General features: G+C 34.0%; 3 protein-coding genes across 3 annotated transcripts; 2 read left to right on the top strand and 1 right to left on the bottom strand.

Moving 5' to 3' along the window:
* The first annotated feature begins 591 nt into the window (after positions 1–591).
* LOC121800066 (xaa-Pro dipeptidase-like) lies at positions 592–8,638 on the top strand. Its single transcript, XM_042199623.1, has 16 exons — positions 592–816; positions 895–944; positions 1,859–1,919; positions 2,477–2,572; positions 2,662–2,811; positions 3,293–3,424; positions 4,606–4,733; positions 4,873–4,915; positions 5,258–5,341; positions 6,191–6,232; positions 6,685–6,755; positions 7,527–7,580; positions 7,668–7,773; positions 7,886–7,954; positions 8,126–8,269; positions 8,350–8,638. Exons 1-16 carry the CDS (start codon positions 679–681, stop codon positions 8,479–8,481), a joined length of 1,500 nt encoding a protein of 499 aa, XP_042055557.1. The 5' UTR covers positions 592–678; the 3' UTR covers positions 8,482–8,638.
* A 1,241-nt stretch (positions 8,639–9,879) lies between these two features.
* Positions 9,880–12,621, top strand: LOC121801317 (protein arginine N-methyltransferase 1.1-like). Its single transcript, XM_042200788.1, has 9 exons — positions 9,880–10,292; positions 10,376–10,386; positions 10,490–10,645; positions 10,952–11,015; positions 11,119–11,261; positions 11,402–11,489; positions 11,583–11,698; positions 11,812–11,962; positions 12,212–12,621. Exons 1-9 carry the CDS (start codon positions 10,052–10,054, stop codon positions 12,415–12,417), a joined length of 1,176 nt encoding a protein of 391 aa, XP_042056722.1. The 5' UTR covers positions 9,880–10,051; the 3' UTR covers positions 12,418–12,621.
* A 2,331-nt stretch (positions 12,622–14,952) lies between these two features.
* Positions 14,953–15,962, bottom strand: LOC121801135 (heavy metal-associated isoprenylated plant protein 8-like). The gene is made up of 4 exons (XM_042200587.1): positions 15,836–15,962; positions 15,581–15,747; positions 15,279–15,366; positions 14,953–15,191 (listed from the first exon to the last, which is right to left on the bottom strand). Exons 1-4 carry the CDS (start codon positions 15,960–15,962, stop codon positions 14,953–14,955), a joined length of 621 nt encoding a protein of 206 aa, XP_042056521.1.
* Between the last annotated feature and the right edge of the window lie 1,926 nt (positions 15,963–17,888).

The following is a 17,888-nucleotide window of genomic DNA, read 5'->3' as shown; positions in this document are numbered from 1 at the left end:
GAAGCCGAAAGCTCAACCGCGAGGTCTCTCCCACGCCGAGGTGCGCATACGACGGTTGGCCAGAGGATCGAGACAAGGCACACAATGCGCGATACCCGAACCCACATTCAGCTAAAAGAAGACCTAATCAAATACATGTGGGCGAAATTCGGCAACGAGTAGTGATTTTTTTAATTTTAAGATTTTAATTATGTAATTTTTTATTTTTAGGATTTTAATTATGTCTTTTTAAATTTATTTGTAATTTGTAATGTTATTTCGGTTTTTTTAATGAATTTTCATATTATGGAAATATTTTTGTTTAATTGAATTTTAAATTGAATTGTGCTCGTACTTGCGGAAGAGCACAGCTGTGGGTGTTGTGCTCTTGCCAGAGAGCAGACATGAATAGTGGCGCCGGGCCCACAACCGTGCTCGCTGGCAAGAGCACGGTTGTGGATGCTCTTATAGGTAAAGAAATTCCTAAAACCCTCAAAATCGTTAGATTATAGATAATTGGAAAAAATATTTAATTTATGATATAATCATAATTATTTTTTAAATATATGGAATTACATAGAAATCAAACAATTCGTAAAAAAAAAAAAGAAAAGAAAAAAAAGAGACTAGCTTAGAGAAGAATGTAGGGAGTATGAGTTCATAGTTGCTAAGAAAAACAGAAACAAAAGGGGATCTCCGATGGGTTCTCCGTCGTCTCTTTCGCCGCCGGAGGTGCCGATGCAGCTACACGTAGTAAACCGCAAGAAGCTCCTAGACTCATTCCGCGATCATCTCTCCATCTCCTCTCGCAATCTCCATGGCTTCATCCTTCTCCAGGTACTGTGACGTCTTCCTTCCCTATTTTATTCAGACTGCTACTTGTATCAGTTGATAACCTAACTTTCAATTTGATAGGGTGGCGAAGAGCAGAATCGCCACTGCACCGATCATATCGAATTGTTCAGGTACTTCCTTGGATTCCGGTTTTTTATTGTACGTTTCTTATCCCCATATGCGTTGATGTGCTAGTTAGTATATTGTGGAGAAAGAGATGTGCAAATAATTTCTAGAGAAAGAGAAACAATCATTTCCAAGATTCGTCCTACTAGGTGTTTGAAGCAGGGTGTATGTGAAGCATCAAGCTGTAAGTTGGTTTGATGCAGTTCCACAAAATTTTCTTTTTTAATCGAGATAGAAAATCTTATTTCCTCTCTGTCAGAGCAGAGAAGCAAGTCATCAAGGCATATTTCAACCATCTTATTCATCTCTGACTCTGAGAAGAACAGCATCCCTGGTAGTAACTGAGTACCAATCATATATTCATAGATAGCGCTAAAATGGAGTCATTTGGAAACTCCTGCTTGTGTTATATGGTGCTACTACCACACCATGCAGAACCCCATATGCCTCATGATTTTCGGTCAAGGTAGAATCGATCGATTCTTAATTCCCAAATAGACAAATTTTCGGAGAAACATGAGGATTATGAGGAGGTTATGATCCAGATTGTTTAGATTCTTTTAATCCACGGATTGACTGACATACTCCTCTAGGACTTGCTTCACAAAAATCTTAGTGTTCAGTTGGTGTGAGGATTCTTTAGACCCTAAATCACTAACAACCTAGGGTGAGAATTATCCAGATCATACTCGTGTTTTCTCCACTTCAAATGAAGAACAACTGATCTATTTTGCAGCTACTTGCACTAACAAGCTTCCAAATCCTTTATGTGCATGCATGATTAATCATAAAGCCAAGTATTATGTCTGGTGCTTTAGGTCAACCTTTCATTCTTTTCAATTAAACTATTACAGCAGGTGGCCATTTTATGTATATCACATATTCTTAATTCATAACCCTTAATCTTATTGATCCCCAGGCAGGAGAGCTATTTTGCTTACTTGTTTGGAGTGCAAGAACCCGGGTTCTATGGAGCTATTGTAAGTTCATTTACGCTTATCTTTTCAATTAAATATGAAATATCAGAAGTAATGGGTACATGGATGTTAAAACCACTGACTGAATATAACTGTATTTTGGTAAAGGTTCAAGTAATTGAATGTCATGTGTCCACATTTCTTTCTTATGTTCCTTCTTTCTTATGTTCCTATAATGCTGGGATAATGCTGTAGTATTTTCATCTCACTCCCTGAGCTGGTAGATTTTGCGACCCTCATGGATCTAAAGCATAAGCAGTTACCTGGGGAGATTAGTGTTATGTGATTGAATTATGTTTTTGAAGTTGAAGTTGCTGCTTGCTTTGTTGTATTGCATATGCATGCAACAACTAAGTCATTTTTTCTGGTTCCTCTGTTTTACTATGCTGGAAAAGCTTGCAAAATTGAGCTACTTTCATCTACTCCTATTTTATAGTTTGAGATGTGCAAAAATACCTTTCCATCATGAGTTGACTTTCTCTGCAGTCTACATTTATTTAATACTACTGAATAAAAGTCTTGAGAAAAGTAAGCTTACTGCTATGTATTTTGAAACGAAGGATGTAGCAAGTGGAGACTCAATACTCTTTGCTCCAAGATTGCCTGCTGATTATGCAGTTTGGTTGGGAGAAATTAAGCCATCAGCATACTTCAAGGTGATTTTACTCTTAAGTATGCTCTTAATTCATATGGTGAATATGATTAGGACTATTGCGTCTATAGCATATATATTCGTCCTTTGCAGGAAAGCTACATGGTTAGCTCTGTATATTACACTGATGAGATTGCAAAAGTTCTGAATCAGCAATACCGAGGACCAGGAAAACCGTTGCTTTATCTCCTGCATGGGCTCAACACTGATAGTAACAACTTTTCCAAGCCAGCAGATTTTGAGGTATTATCGTTTTCACTGAAATAATTTTATAAGAAGAGTTCACTAACCTGCATTAGTTTTGAACAAACTTCATTGTATATATGGATGATAATTAAAAATGCTGTATTGCCTACAAACATAATTGAATCTGTGTATGTATTTTAAAGTTAATAATACTGCATCCTCTTTAAGAACATTCAATCTAGATTTGAATGACATTCTCAAACATTGTGGCGCCTCGTGAAACATTACATGTTTTTAAAACCTATATAAATATATGGTCATAAGTGGACAAACATATATATATATATATGTGTATATATATATATATATATATATATTGGTTAATTTGTTAAATATGTGAAAACTCAGAACTGTTTAGCGCTACTAGGTATAATCATTAAGCTGTGCAAAGTTTGTGGAGAATAAAAAGTGTTAATAACCTTGCATGGTCACGACTATCTGCATAGCAATGATTAACTTTAAGCTTATCTTTTCTCAGGGGATTGACAATTTTGAGACAGACCTAAATGCTTTACATCCTATTTTGACTGAATGCCGTGTCTTAAAGTCAGCCTTTGAGCTTGCTGTGATCCAGTTTGCCAATGATATCAGCTCTGAAGCTCATGTTGAGGTTTACAATCTTGAACCTTGCCCCTCTTGTCGAGTCACTTAAAATTTCAGTCTTTGCTTGCAGTAAGTGCACAGTTTTTTTTTTTTTTTTTTTCTGTTTTTGTTTTATTGACTCCCAAAAATATTATGTATTCTTCAACCTTACACATTATGATTTGCATTCCTTCCTGAGATCATAGTGAAGGAGTATTGGTGGCAATTTTCGAAAGTAACCTCAGTGCATGATTATATGTAAAATGGTCATTTACTCTCGGTCATTCTTTTCTGTTTTATAATGGGATGAGATTTAGAATAGCCTCCTAAAAGTGTATCTTGAATACAGGTAGTGATTTGTTGGAAATTTCTTATCTTAGAAAATCATCATCATTCCCTAAAAAAGCTCAACCAAGGAGAGATATAAGAATTTGGATTATTTGTTGCATTTGAAGAAGCATCATTTTTAAGGTCAACCTGCTGTGACTTTTGACGTTCATATTGACCAATCACTGTTAATTTGCATTGCATATCATGATACTGAGGAGAAGCATTTAACACATCTACTCGGTACATCAAAAATTTTATGCACTTCAATACATACTGCTACTATTTACATAATTTTTAGTAACTATTAATGAAAATTCTATTTCCTGTCTTATGGCTGTCTTGGACCTTTTGTCATACAATGTTATTGTTGGAGACAGTTGATTACCTTTAAATCATCAGTCCAGATATTTCCTCTCGTTGTTCCTTTTGCAATGGTTATTGAACTGCTTATTTATTGTTTTGTCTTAATGAAAACCCAAGTTTTAGTCTCCATGACATTTCTCATCTGGTCGGGTGTTTGAACAACTATGGTTTTGGCATTCCTTAAATGATGATGTCCAAGTTCTGAATCTGCTGTTTTGAACTCAGGAGAACATAAGTAATTTTTTCAATCTTTATTTTATTATCTACTATATAGCCACCTACGAAAGAATAAAACGAAAGTCTATCCAATTTGATTTTGTTCGATAATGGATTTGGTAGTTATTTGTGATGTAAAGTGGGAAATGTGCTCAACATATAGTGATATAGGTAAGATAACAAAAGAACTGTTTCCTATCTTGTTATGATATGTGAAATAATACATTTGCATGTTTTTATGTTTGAATTGGTTGCTAATGGAGGAAGGTATTTGACTTGCTTTTACATCATTTTATGTAGGTTATGAGGAAAACAAAAGTAGGTATGAAAGAATATCAATTAGAAAGTATGTTTCTTCATCACACATACATGTACGGTGGATGTAGACATTGTTCGTACACTTGTATATGTGCAACTGGCAGCAACAGGTATGCTTACCTTATTTTTTGTATGATATTTATGTATAACAAGGATTGGTTTATGGGTTTAAAAAAGTACTACCTTTCCTTACTCAGTAGTGTATTGCTTGCGTTGTTAGCTTACAATTTAGCCTTTTTTTTTTTACAGTTCTGTGCTACACTATGGACATGCAGCAGCTCCCAACGACAGGGTATGTTGAGCTAGATGTTTATACATCTGAAGCATTATGCACTGGATGATGATTTTGTTTGCATGTCATTGGTGATTACTTATCTTAAAATTATTGTTAGTTAGAGTGGGATGGATGGATACACATGGTATAAGACTAAAAGTTTACTAAAAGTTTCAGGTACGAGTGACATAAAAATTTGGGCTTGGGGGTTGGTGTTTTTTCCCCTTTTCTTCTGTTTTGTTGGGAGTTTAGTGAAAAAACATGTGAATAACAATACAAAACTGACATTATATGATTGTTTCCATGGGAGGTTGATTCTCATTTCTAAGGCCATACTTTTTTTGTTGTTTTCTTATTAAGATCTTTGAAGATGGAGATATGGCACTGCTTGACATGGGAGCTGAATACCATTTTTATGGTTCTGATATAACTTGTTCTTTTCCGGTGAGCATGGGTAGCCATATACACTGCATGCTATTGTGGATGTTCTTATATACATGCCAAGTTAAACATAAAACAATGTGTTGAGTTTTGTGTGTAAATGTTGGATACTGTTTAAATAATTAATAATAATATACTAAAACATGTCAAAGTGAATGTCTTGTTTTCTTACAACACAACTGGGTATTATTATCCCGATTCGGGCATCACACGAAGTTCACGAACACCGCTTTAGTTCAGTCTTTAGATTTAAGAAGTTATGCCATGAACAGAATGTCTTTAACACACATAAGAATTTCTTTCTGAAACTGTAATTTTATCCACAATCAAGCTCTACATACACTTCTCAGTGTAGTACACATGTGATGTGGTGGTTAAAATAAATAAATATGCAAGCCATTATGGGAAGTTTTCAATATAGATAGATTCTGGTCCAGGGTGACCCACATATACATTTTTATCAGTGTTGCGATGTGGCATACATATTCAGGGCAGAGTCAAAATCAATATCTCTTTTCTTGCACATGTTTGCTAGAAATGTATTTATTCCAATACAATGCAGTTTTTTGGTACTTATTTCTTGAATGTTTTCATGTATATAAACCAGTGCGATGAAGATTCTTGGTTGAAGTTTTCCTGCAAATTTGATTTTGAATATAACTTTTAATCTGTATTCTCAATTGAAGGATCCTGCTCATCTTTTGAATATAACTCTTGTTAGTAGTCTTAACTCTATTAAAGCTGAAAGATATATATTTTTTAATTAATAATTGTCTTTGAGAACCTCTTGTTTTTCCACAAGCTTGTTTATTTCTTGTTTAGTAATTGTTACAAATCTGATTGCACATGCAGGTCAATGGAAAGTTTACTGATGACCAATCACTTATATATAATGTGAGCACTGTTACTTATCTGTGGATTTATGTACAAAAATGCATAGAGAGTTCATGAATTCCTACACCGTGAGTCTTTTAAAATTTCTACTTTAAGCATTTAATTAATATTCAAATGGCTTTTGGAGTCCTAACAATATGCATAGGCATGCCAGCTACAAGAGTACAGGCTTTTGGATTTTGTCATCTGTTCCTATAGTTCAGAAAAAGAGAGCATGCAAGCTGAATGAAGAAGAATGATATTCTGCAGAGTGCAGTATGCTCATTTTTTTCATTTAGTCAAATGCCAATGATAATTTATTGTGCTGGAAAAGATTACTAAATTCAACACTTTGTTGTCACTGATAGATATGTTCTAAAAGTCCTGTATAAGAAGAATATTGTAATACATTTTCTTCCAGAAAAATATTTGGCTGATGCATAATAATGTTTTGCTTATTTCTTCATTTGCAGGCTGTTCTTCTTGCACATGATGCTGTCATATCCAACATGCGACCAGGAGTAAGCTGGGTTGATATGCACATGTAAGAAACTCAAGTAAGGCTGTCAGAGAAAAACCAAATCAAATTAGGATGTCCAATGGTTTAATATCATTTCTTCTAGATATAAGATATATTTGTAGTAAAATTGAAAAGAGGACTATGATTGGCAAGAAGATAATGTCAGTGATATCCAAAATAATGTGTTGGAGAAGGCCATAACAAGAATTACTAATTGCACATGCAATAACTTGATAAAAGTGATATAGCTATGGACTGTGTTTACATGCGCGAAAATAAGGCAGTGATGAAAATTGTGTGACTTCCAAGGAAGTGGCTATCTGGTTACTCCTTTGAATTTCATGATTTATTTAATTCCCTTTTCAAATTTACTAAAAGTTAACTCAATCCAGATACCAATTCTAGGTTAGCCAGAATATTTTGATACATCGTTTCTTCACTAGGTTAAGCATCAAGCAGTATAATAAAAGGTCGATAATAGCACTTGGAACAGGATTGTTCCTGATGGTTTTCTCCAGTCTCTCTACCAAAACTTTTCGAGATTCCCACTACCTCATACTGCTGTATATTCTGTAAAGTAGCTCATGGGAAGATGAAGGGAACAGATAATTGTGGAATGAACTTGTCTCTGTGTTTATCACCTGGTTTTGTGTATTCCTGAAAGAGTACTAGTTAAAAATATAAGTCTAGTCTTTTGTTTCTATGCACTGACAGAATTAACCTTACTATATAAGATATGCAGTTATACTTCTGCATTTTTTTAAAGTTTGAATCAAACGTTTTCTTCATCTTCAGATTGGCTGAAAGAACTATTCTTGAGTCGTTGAAGAAAGGAAACCTCTTGTTGGGGTATGCGTGTTGTTCAACTTTTCCTTCACATTTTCTCATTTTGCTGGACTTGATTATGATCTCATCAAGATTGCCTGACTTTAAAAGGGATGTGGATGCTATGGTTCAAGAACGGATAGGAGCTGTCTTTATACCTCACGGTCTGGGCCACCTTCTAGGAATTGATACTCATGATCCTGGCGGTTATCTAAAGGTGATCATGTTCACTACACGGACATACTTTTTGTTGCTTGCAGGTGTTGGCAATTTCGAAACAATGACATGTTTGCAAGATTATTTACTTGACAGTTATTCATTTGTTACAGGGAGCTGAAAGACCGAAAGAACCTGGGTTGAAGTCTTTGCGCACTAGTCGAGAACTCCTTGAGGGAATGGTATGTATTGCTTTGCAGATGGGAAAATTTGAGTTTCTGACACTCTCAACATCTCTTTTATTGAGTGGTGTTTCAAGATTTACAAGCAGCATAAGCTTCATCACTTAAAAGAGATTAGCATGTAGAGTATATATATTGTATCTCTAATTGTTCGGACATAAATTACTGCAGGTGATAACAGTAGAACCTGGGTGTTACTTCATTGATGCCCTGCTAATTCCTGCAATGGAAAATGTACAAACGTCTAAGTTTTTCAACCGTCACGAGATCAGCAGATTCAGAGGCTTTGGTGGGGTTCGAATTGAAAGCGATGTGGTAAAGTTGCATAAGATTACCTTTTCCTACTCAACCATTACTTTATTTGTGCTGATGTATCTGTGGGCATATTTTTGCAGTACGTTAGCTGCGATGGTTGCGTGAACATGACCAAGTGTCCGCGGGCTATAAAAGACATCGAGGCTGTGATGGCTGGTGCTCCTTGGCCAATTAAAACCACAACCATTCCTTCTAGCAGTTCTAGTACTTAATCAACTTACTCCACCACCACTGTTAACTTTATATTTTCTATGGATATTAAGCTACAGTGTTTCATATAGATAAAGATTTGGAGCATTCATGTGAAATGGTGTGTGATTCTTGAATTTATCAGACTTTGATCCATAATAGTAGTAGTACCTTTTTTTATGTTGGCATTGTCATATTTATTCCTGCATATGGTAATTCGATAGGCTTCGTCGCACATATTTTGTGTAACGTTGCATATATATGCTTGAAATGTGAATTACCAGCTATCAAACAGTTTCTAAATCCTGCCAAGCACAAACTCTTTATGTTAGAACTTAAAGGAAATCAGGATTTTATTCTTTTTTGGCTGGACAATTATTTTGAAAAAAAGGCTACTATAAGTCTATAGCTAATGTTGGTTAACCTAAATCATAGTACAAAAAGTGTCAATATATATACTCCCTCTATTACACGTTACTTGAGTCACTTCTTTTACACTCATTTTGAAAAATAAAATTAATTAAAATGGAGAGAGATTAAGTAAGAAAGAGAACGTGAATGAAAAGACCCTTCTCTACATTATTATCTCTTATGATACTTACTCTCTACTTTAACTATTTATTACTTACTCTTCTCAACAATAAGGATCCACAAGCAAAGGCATAAGAAGATACACAAGTGGGCATTTCGTCCTTTTCCATATGAGATAAGGAAATAATGATTTGTGGGCATTTAATGGATTTTGAACCATGATCTATGTAGATTATCTAAATAGATGATCAATTCATGCTTATTTTTTTAGTAGTATACTTTGTAGTTTGTACCCCTCGTCCGTATTGTGCTTTTCAGTTATAAAATGGAATGCTTACAAGATTTTATAATATTAGAGATAATGGTATCTAAAATTATAGACCAATTTTAGGCAAATTTCATGGTTTTAGAGATCAATTTCAAAGTTAATGGAAAGTACCAAAATTTAGGCAAAGTTCTTGGTTGTAGAGACTAATACTTTATTTGACTTTTCGTATGGTCCCTAAAATTACAAAGTTCAACCGAATTTTCGTATTTTTTACAAAGTAAACACTTGGTCGCTAATATAATGAATTTACACCTTGTAGAGAATTCCCCACGAGTTCTATTTTCGTAAATTAAATTAGATATGACACATCTGATTATGCTATTGAACAAACAGTCAACATAAGAAATTTTTAATAGGTGTGAACGGCGTTATTTTGTTTCTTACTTGAATTTAAAATCTTTCATATATATTTTTGCATAAATTCAAAATCATGGGAAATTTTAGTTATGATTTGAAGTTTTAAATTTGTGAAAATACACAATAGCCATTATATTTATATTTTTTATGCCAACTCGACGGCCACTAAAGGAAAAAGAGAAAAAAAAGGAAAAAAGAAGAAAAGGAAAGCAGATATTTTGAGGCGAGAAATGATTAAAGAGAAGAGCACCATAAACCCTAATTCTCCATCCACTGAAATCCTCTCCCCCACTCTAAAACCCTACTTCCCAATCTCCGATATCCCAGCGCCTCAATTTTCCCCAACTCAATAATTTTCGGATCATCGGAGCGAAGCCATGGATGTAGGAAATAACGCTGATTCCAATGCCAGCGGGAGCTTGGCCGCCACAGCCAACCAGCCGACGAAGATTAAGTTCCAATACGATGAGGACGAAGAGGCCGAAACAATCGAAGAAGTAGCCACCGAGGGATCGAATCTCGATGAGGATTCCACCATGTGCGATCGGGAGGAATCATTAGCTACTGGGGATGATAAGACCAGCGCTGATTACTACTTCGATTCCTACTCGCATTTCGGTAATTATGTGATTTTTTCGTTTTCTTTTTTAAATTTGAGGTACCTATTGAATGTTGAAGAACTAATATTTGGTTATTTGCAGGCATCCATGAAGTAAGTACCAAAATTTGGAAGCATAACTGGAGGGCATTCTCTTTATGTTTTTAAGATGACTTTCCAATCTTCCAATCTTATTTTTGTAACTTTTGAAATGCAGGAAATGTTGAAGGACGTGATTAGGACAAAGACATACCAAAATGTGATTTATAAGAATTCCTTCCTTTTCAAAGACAAAATAGTTCTTGATGTAGGTGCTGGGACTGGAATACTATCACTCTTTTGCGCCAAAGCTGGTGCTAAACACGTTTATGCGGTAATGGAGCTAATTTTATTTTATAAGTATTTTGTTGAAAGTCGATACCATTTTGTTTAGTTGTTATTATTGGCATATATATTTAGTTATCTGCTGTTTGTTTTGAGTTAATTGCAATGAAGATGATGAATCTGGATTCTTACATCCCTATGACTTTGTGTATCTCTTATTTGCTATCCTCATTGTGATAAATGGCTATCAGAATATTTACCAGATTGGTTAGCAGAAAAACAGGATAAATCGATGAAAATTTGCGTTTTGAACTTCTTTATAGTGGATATCTGATTATGTTCATTTGTGTTTCAGGTAGAATGCTCCAGCATGGCAAGTACAGCTGAGGAGATCGTAAAGCTAAATGGATATTCAAATGGTAATGCTCATTTTGGTGTATATTTTGTGAAATCCCGTGCCATTATTCAGTTATACCTTCTGATGCCTTGGATTTTTAACACCCATCTATTTTGTCATTTCAGTTGTAACTATTCTTAAGGGGAAGATAGAGGAGATTGAGCTTCCGGTTGCTCAAGTTGATGTTATCATTTCTGAGTGGATGGGGTATTTTCTAGTGTATGAGAACATGTTGGACTCTGTGCTTTATGCTCGAGACAAGTGGCTAGTAAGTGATGTTTTAGCTTCGATTTCAATAGTTGGTGTATACTTTCCTGACATACATATAAATGACACAGAGAATACTATATTTATGTATTCTGACCAGTTCTTTACAATGTTTTATGTTTTGTTGCGTTCTCTTTGCAGGCCAAAGATGGAATTGTATTGCCTGACAAAGCCTCCCTTCATCTGACTGCAATTGAAGATGCTGACTACAAGGAAGACAAGATTGAATGTGAGCTTTAATCGTTCTGTAATGCATTGCCCTTACTGGGTTTCTTTCTCTATGTAGTGCTCAACATTCTTCTGCATGTTCACTATTTTGCAGTTTGGAATAATGTATACGGGTTTAACATGAGCTGCATTAGAAAGCAAGCCATAGCAGAACCCCTTGTAGACACTGTAGAACAGAATCAGATTGTTACCAACTGCCAAATGCTCAAGGTTGGAACTTCCCTTCTGACTTCCCTCGGTTTAAAATTGTCAATATCGATCCTTTAGGTCATACTGTACATTGAGAGCTGCTTTCTTATATTATTTGTATTTCATGATTTCAGACCATGGACATTTCAAAGATGGATTCAGTAGATGCTTCTTTTACGGCTCCCTTTAAGCTTGTGGCTGAACGGGATGACTACGTCCATGCTCTGGTTGCTTACTTTGATGTTTCTTTTACCAAATGCCATAAATTGATGGGCTTCTCTACAGGTAGGTGTTGTTACAAATCTACATTTCTAAAGCTTTTTGTGAATCCTAGTCTGCCACATTCTTACTACATCTGCTGTTTTCCATAGCTAAACTAAAGCAGTAATTCTGTGTGCTTCTAGATAGTATTTTGCAGACTGTTTGGTCTAAACCTATTTTGTGGCATTGTAGTTGTTTTTGCTACAGTCTCAAAACATAGATTGTTATCGTTTTCACTTCTGCTTCTGATCACAACTGTACTCTATTATATAGGACCAAAGTCCCGCGCCACTCACTGGAAACAGACCGTGTTATACCTAGAAGATGTGCTTAGCATTTGTCAAGGGGAGACATTGACGGGGACCATGACTGTGGCGCCTAACAAGAAGAATCCCCGTGATGTGGATATAACTGTTAAGTATTCAGTAAATGGGAAGCACTGCCAGGTCTCAAGAACTCAACATTATAGAATGCGCTGATTTATGCGTTCCCTTATGCCGTTGGAGGGGATTCAAATGGACTTCTGCTTGGTGTTTTACCATCTCTACTGTCATAGACAGGGCTTTCCATTTCTGATGAACTATGTTATTCGTGTCACCAGCATGTAACATTATAGCAGTATCTATTGTTTTCTTGAATTTTGTTATTTTTATTCAATTTTATATTACCTTTGCTTTTGTTTAGCCCCAGGCATTATCTATCTATACAAATATAAAAGGCGAGTTTTGGGTATAATTTTGAATATTTATGAATTTTGGGTACCATTGCAATTACTTAAATTTTAAATAATACTTTTAGATACAAATTTGGAATCTTATATGACAGTTTCATATGTAGTATAAATGTAATCCTCCATAATTGAACAGTTACGTTGACTAAAATATTGATTTTATAACAAGAAGAGGCAATGTGAGGTACAAGCAATATTAAATGTTTGTCGGTTAGAAATATTGGCCTCCAATATGTTACTGGAAGTTTGAAAGCATTACACAATTTAATAGTTTTAATGCTTACGGTTATGCAAATAATTAAGGGGTTTAAATGTAAGAATGTAATGAGACATGTGTGTGTTTTTATTACTAGAAGAACGCAAAAAGCTACCCTATCTTCTATAAATTTAGCTTGTGTTGGTTTGGTTTTGAGTTGGGGGAGATTGGAGAGCCTACAGTTGCGACATGCGATTCAAGTAGGAGCTTGAAGGAAAAAGCTAGCAGACATGGTGATGAACTGATATGGAGGTGAAAGAAATGGAGATCTGGCGTATGGTGATCGGGTCGGGGGATGTCAGGGTAGAAGGCGTAAATTGCCACCATGGATGGAGGATAACGGTGTTGTTGAGAAGGTTAGATCCATCTTTGGATTTCAAAGTGTTGGCGAGCATCTAGAATTTCTAGAGATCGGGTATTTCCAAAGCCAAGATGAAATGGCAGTATGAATCCTAAATTTGTAATCTTTTCCATCTTTACTTTGAAACCACCTTTTCATTATGTATTATGTTGTGCATTATTATGACATGTACAAATTATAAAATCAATGATTTTTTGGGATATCTACAAATATTTGGAGTATTTTTTGGGGAAGTTTTGTAATTTATAGGAACCATTTGTATCTGCATCTTGATATAAGGTGAAATACCTATTTAATTTTTTTGGATTTAGAAGCACGATAGATTTTGAGTTTTTTTCTTCATGTTTTTTATGAAATTTTTTTATTTTGATATTGTCAGAATTGTTAGTTTTTTTTTTTTTTTTTTTTTTTTTTTTTTTTTTTTTTAAAATTAACTTCATATATTTATATCATATATATGAAGGAGGAAATTACAAATCAACTCCTATAACAAGGAGGAAACACAAATTACGCCACCCAGGGTTCGAACTCGAGACCTCCAGGATGGACGCGGTATCCAGCACCCTTTACCGCTAGGCCAAGGGGCTTGGATTTGTCAGAATTGTTAGTTAATTATATTTAATTGATTTTTTATTGCATATCAATTTTATAAATTTGTTATTATTGAGTTATCAAATATATTCTAAAATATAAATAATTTAATTATAGTTGGTCTGAAATTAAAATTTTCTTATTTACATTCTAGGATTTTTTAAATATAAGTAGTAGTATTGAAGATGTTTTTAGTTTTTATTGATTCTAAATATTTTTTAATCTTTATGATATGTTTGTTGATCATTAAAATGTTGTAATTATAAATTAGATTTGTATTTTATAGATGACGTGAATGGATCAATCTTTTCAATTGCCGAATTTGAATGATAGTAGCTTCAAATGCTCCTCATCCTTTTGTTATGACTGAGAGTTCTCCAAAGTTTTTATAATTTGTTGTATGACTTATTTCAAGTTTATTAGTATGTTTTAGTTGTATAATTCTTTGTTACTATTACTAATATTTTTTGTACAATTTTCATACCGTTTCTAATCAATTACGAATCAATCCATTTAATATTTTTTGTACAATTTTTTTGTTAACCTATGCCTTCAACTCTTCTTTTCATGTATGACTTTTAAATTGGACTTGTGATTCTCTATAGACCTAAATTGGTATGCTGAAATAATAAATAAGAAAAGCTAATAAGAATAAGATAAAAATAATGCATCATAATGTAAATAGAGTTCGGGTTCGAATTCCATAGAATATTTTATATAATATAGATAGGATTGTCTGTAATAATAGCCAAATGAAGTAACCGAGAGAGTCTCTCACTGGTCAGAAACAACCAATTTACATGAATTGCTGAATCAGTGAACTTACTTGCTTGGTCGGTTACTGTTCCAGTTCCCTTGAAATTGAAACCGATTATTCCGATTATTGAACCAGCCTCATCCTCAGTTAAATTTAGAGACCAAAATTGTGAGAATTACTAAAACAACAATGACCTAAAGTAACCATTTCTTTTAGTTCAATCTTCACATCAATTTACTTTCAAACATTCAACTTCTCTTGTTTCTAAAATCATCATATCACCTTATTACATTGTAACGGCTTATGAAATTGCTAAATACTACATCAAAGAACAAGCATTAGGATTCTCATCACTAAACAACTGAGGCGCAAACACAAGTTGATGAGTATCATCCAAACTCGCATCTTTTTGGTCATTCTTGTCTATATCGGTTTCCTTCAAAATCTCATAATGTCTCCCACCTCTCTTGTTGATGAACTCCACGAGCTTCTTCGGTTCCATACTTCCCTTCACAGTAACCTCGTTTTTCGCTACATCCGGATTCACGGTTTGCACACCTGCATATATCGTCCACAAAAAATGATGTTGGCCTAGTCGATCGGGTCAAAGTTTAAGAAAGAAAAGATCGTTGATCGATGCCTAACCTTCCATTTTTAGGATGCAATGCTTCACTTCATTTGCACACCCCTCGCAGTGTATGTAAACTTTCAACACTACCTCGGACACCGTTGGCTGCAAAACAAATCATCAACTATTTTTTGAAATTTTGAAGTACTATCTATACACCAAGTTAATTTTATAGTACTAAATGTTATTAGAATGGCGATATTTTGTTTCTTCAATTTTACTCTTCATTAAAGTTTAAAAAAACTATTTTTCCGGTTCCCAAAATTATGTTTTGAATCCGCTACTATTCAGATAGTTTTATGTTTAAGAAACTTATTACCTCAGGTTTCTTTTCCTCTTCCTTGTTGTCTTGTGTTTGAGGAGAAATCAATTCAACATGTTTCCCACTTTTTATCCTCAATCTCTCACTAACTTTGATGGGGTCTGCATTTGCTCCCTTCACTGTCACTTTGTGATTCTTGGCATCGATTTCTACCCCCTCCACGTCTGCAGTATTATCAAATTATAAGTACATTATATTTAATCCAAATTCTAACTATATTTGTAATTAATTTAATATTTTATAGCAACAAACCTTGAAATCCACGAAGATGGTTGAGCACTTCATCTGCGCAGCCTTCACAGTGAATATAAACACCCAAAACTATTACCCCTTCCTGATTGTTGTTGCCATTCTGATTATTGGTTGCTACGCAAGTCATTTTTTTTGTTATTATATATGCAAATTAATAGTTTTGCATATCATAGTTTATATATATATGTGAGCTATGAGGTGTTACATGGAACATTGGGAGTAATGCTTAAAAATCTTAGCAATAATGATTTTATTATTACTATAATTTTGTAGGGTGCAAAGTAGAAAGTGATATTAATCTTACATTTTAAACAATCTATTACTCATTTTTGTAGTAAAATTAGATTCTAAAATTTGATATACCTAAAATTAGATTAATGTATTGATGTTTTCCTAAACTAAGGGATCTTTTTCCCTTAAACACTGGTTAAAATAGTAAGACCATATACTAATAAATTCATATTAAGTACTATATAACAGTAACGGAAATAAAAATTGTAACCCTCTAACAAAAAGAGAAATAAAATTATTAATATAAATACAGTTATCGTCTCATATAAATCATAGGAATAATCATAGATACACTTGTCATCACTCATCGCATGGTGAATTAATAGGCTATCTTCTCATTTCTAATTCGATGGAATTACATAATTGACTAACTTTTAGTCCGTATTGGCTTGCAGATGTGCCTAAATATATATTACCCCGTCCTTGAAAAATAGAAACTTTTAAAACGACACAAGTTTTGATGTATAGTTCGTAAATTAAGAGAGAAGAATTGGTAAAGTAAGAGGGAGAAAAGAAAAATGGATAAAGTAAAAGAGAGAAGAGAAAAAGTAGTGGAAGTAGTGTTAGTGGATTGTGGGGTCCACGTCCTAAAATAAAAATTTAGAAAAATTTTATTTTTAAGGGACGATCTAAAATGAAAATACTTATCATAAGTGACTGATGTAGTATGTATATTTAAAAAATAATAGTATATGATTTAAAACTATTATGAGGAGGGGAAATTATCAGCCATGATATGAGAATTTATTAAAAGGGTGCCTATTTTTTTTAATGTATACTATTATTGAACGTACCTGTTTAACCGGTACCTATATATGAAGTCAACTATATTTACACCTAATCTTAGTAGAATAATCGACAACATTTCTTTCAAGAAGTGGTTGTTTAAAAAAAATAATCGTTGATACAGCTAGGAGCTAGCTATTGATTTTAAATCCAAGCAAGACTTTCCTATTATATTACTCCATGTCTTTCCTATTTTTTTTCTTAGACTTCAATTTCCAAAACAATCAAGCACAATTATCCAGCTAAGCTGTCGGGAAACGCAAAAATAAAACAGAAATAATGAAATTGCAACTTTTTTCCCGCAAAAAAAAAACATCTTTTTTAAGAAAATTACAATGATAAGAAAAAATATTATGACAAAAAGTCACATTTTATCAAACTCTCTGGGCCTGGCTATGATACCAACTAATACATGATCCTCCTTGCATGACTTTTAAATTACGTATCAGTATAAACTAATTCATGAGATTCCATGTTCAGCTCCAATATCAGTTGAATAATCGAAACCTGTACTGGTGGTGCCTATGAAGTCAACTCTACGAATTTGTAATACTTCCTCCGTCCACGAAAAATAGGGCACTTTCATTTTTTCAAAACGAGTGCAGAAAATAAAAGTGCCCTATTTTTTGTGGACGGAGGGAGTATAAGAGCATCCAGTAGTGGAAAGATCATCTGCCTTCGTGGTTGCCACATCAACATTTCTTAGTCTGGCTTTTCCTTCTGCAGTGGTTTAGCCCTAGCACTAGCCCTAGTGTCCTCTATCAATTTAAACTCATCTTTCATTTAATATTTAATGTTATTGTTATTTTTTAGTTTTCAATGACTAAATAGAATAATCGAAACCATTTCTTTAAGAAGTGGTTTCGATTATTCTATCTTGTTTTTGTGAATACTGCTATCGTATCATTTAAAAATCAATAAGCTTTCCCACTTCACGAGACCTAGAACGCGGATACAGCATTCCTCTCATTTTATA

The sequence above is a fragment of the Salvia splendens genome, chromosome 4 (genome assembly GCF_004379255.2).
Source record: "Salvia splendens isolate huo1 chromosome 4, SspV2, whole genome shotgun sequence".
Lineage (NCBI taxonomy): Eukaryota > Viridiplantae > Streptophyta > Magnoliopsida > Lamiales > Lamiaceae > Salvia > Salvia splendens.
The sequence above is the reverse complement of the archived record's forward strand: the minus strand, read 5'-3'. Positions and strand labels throughout refer to the sequence as shown.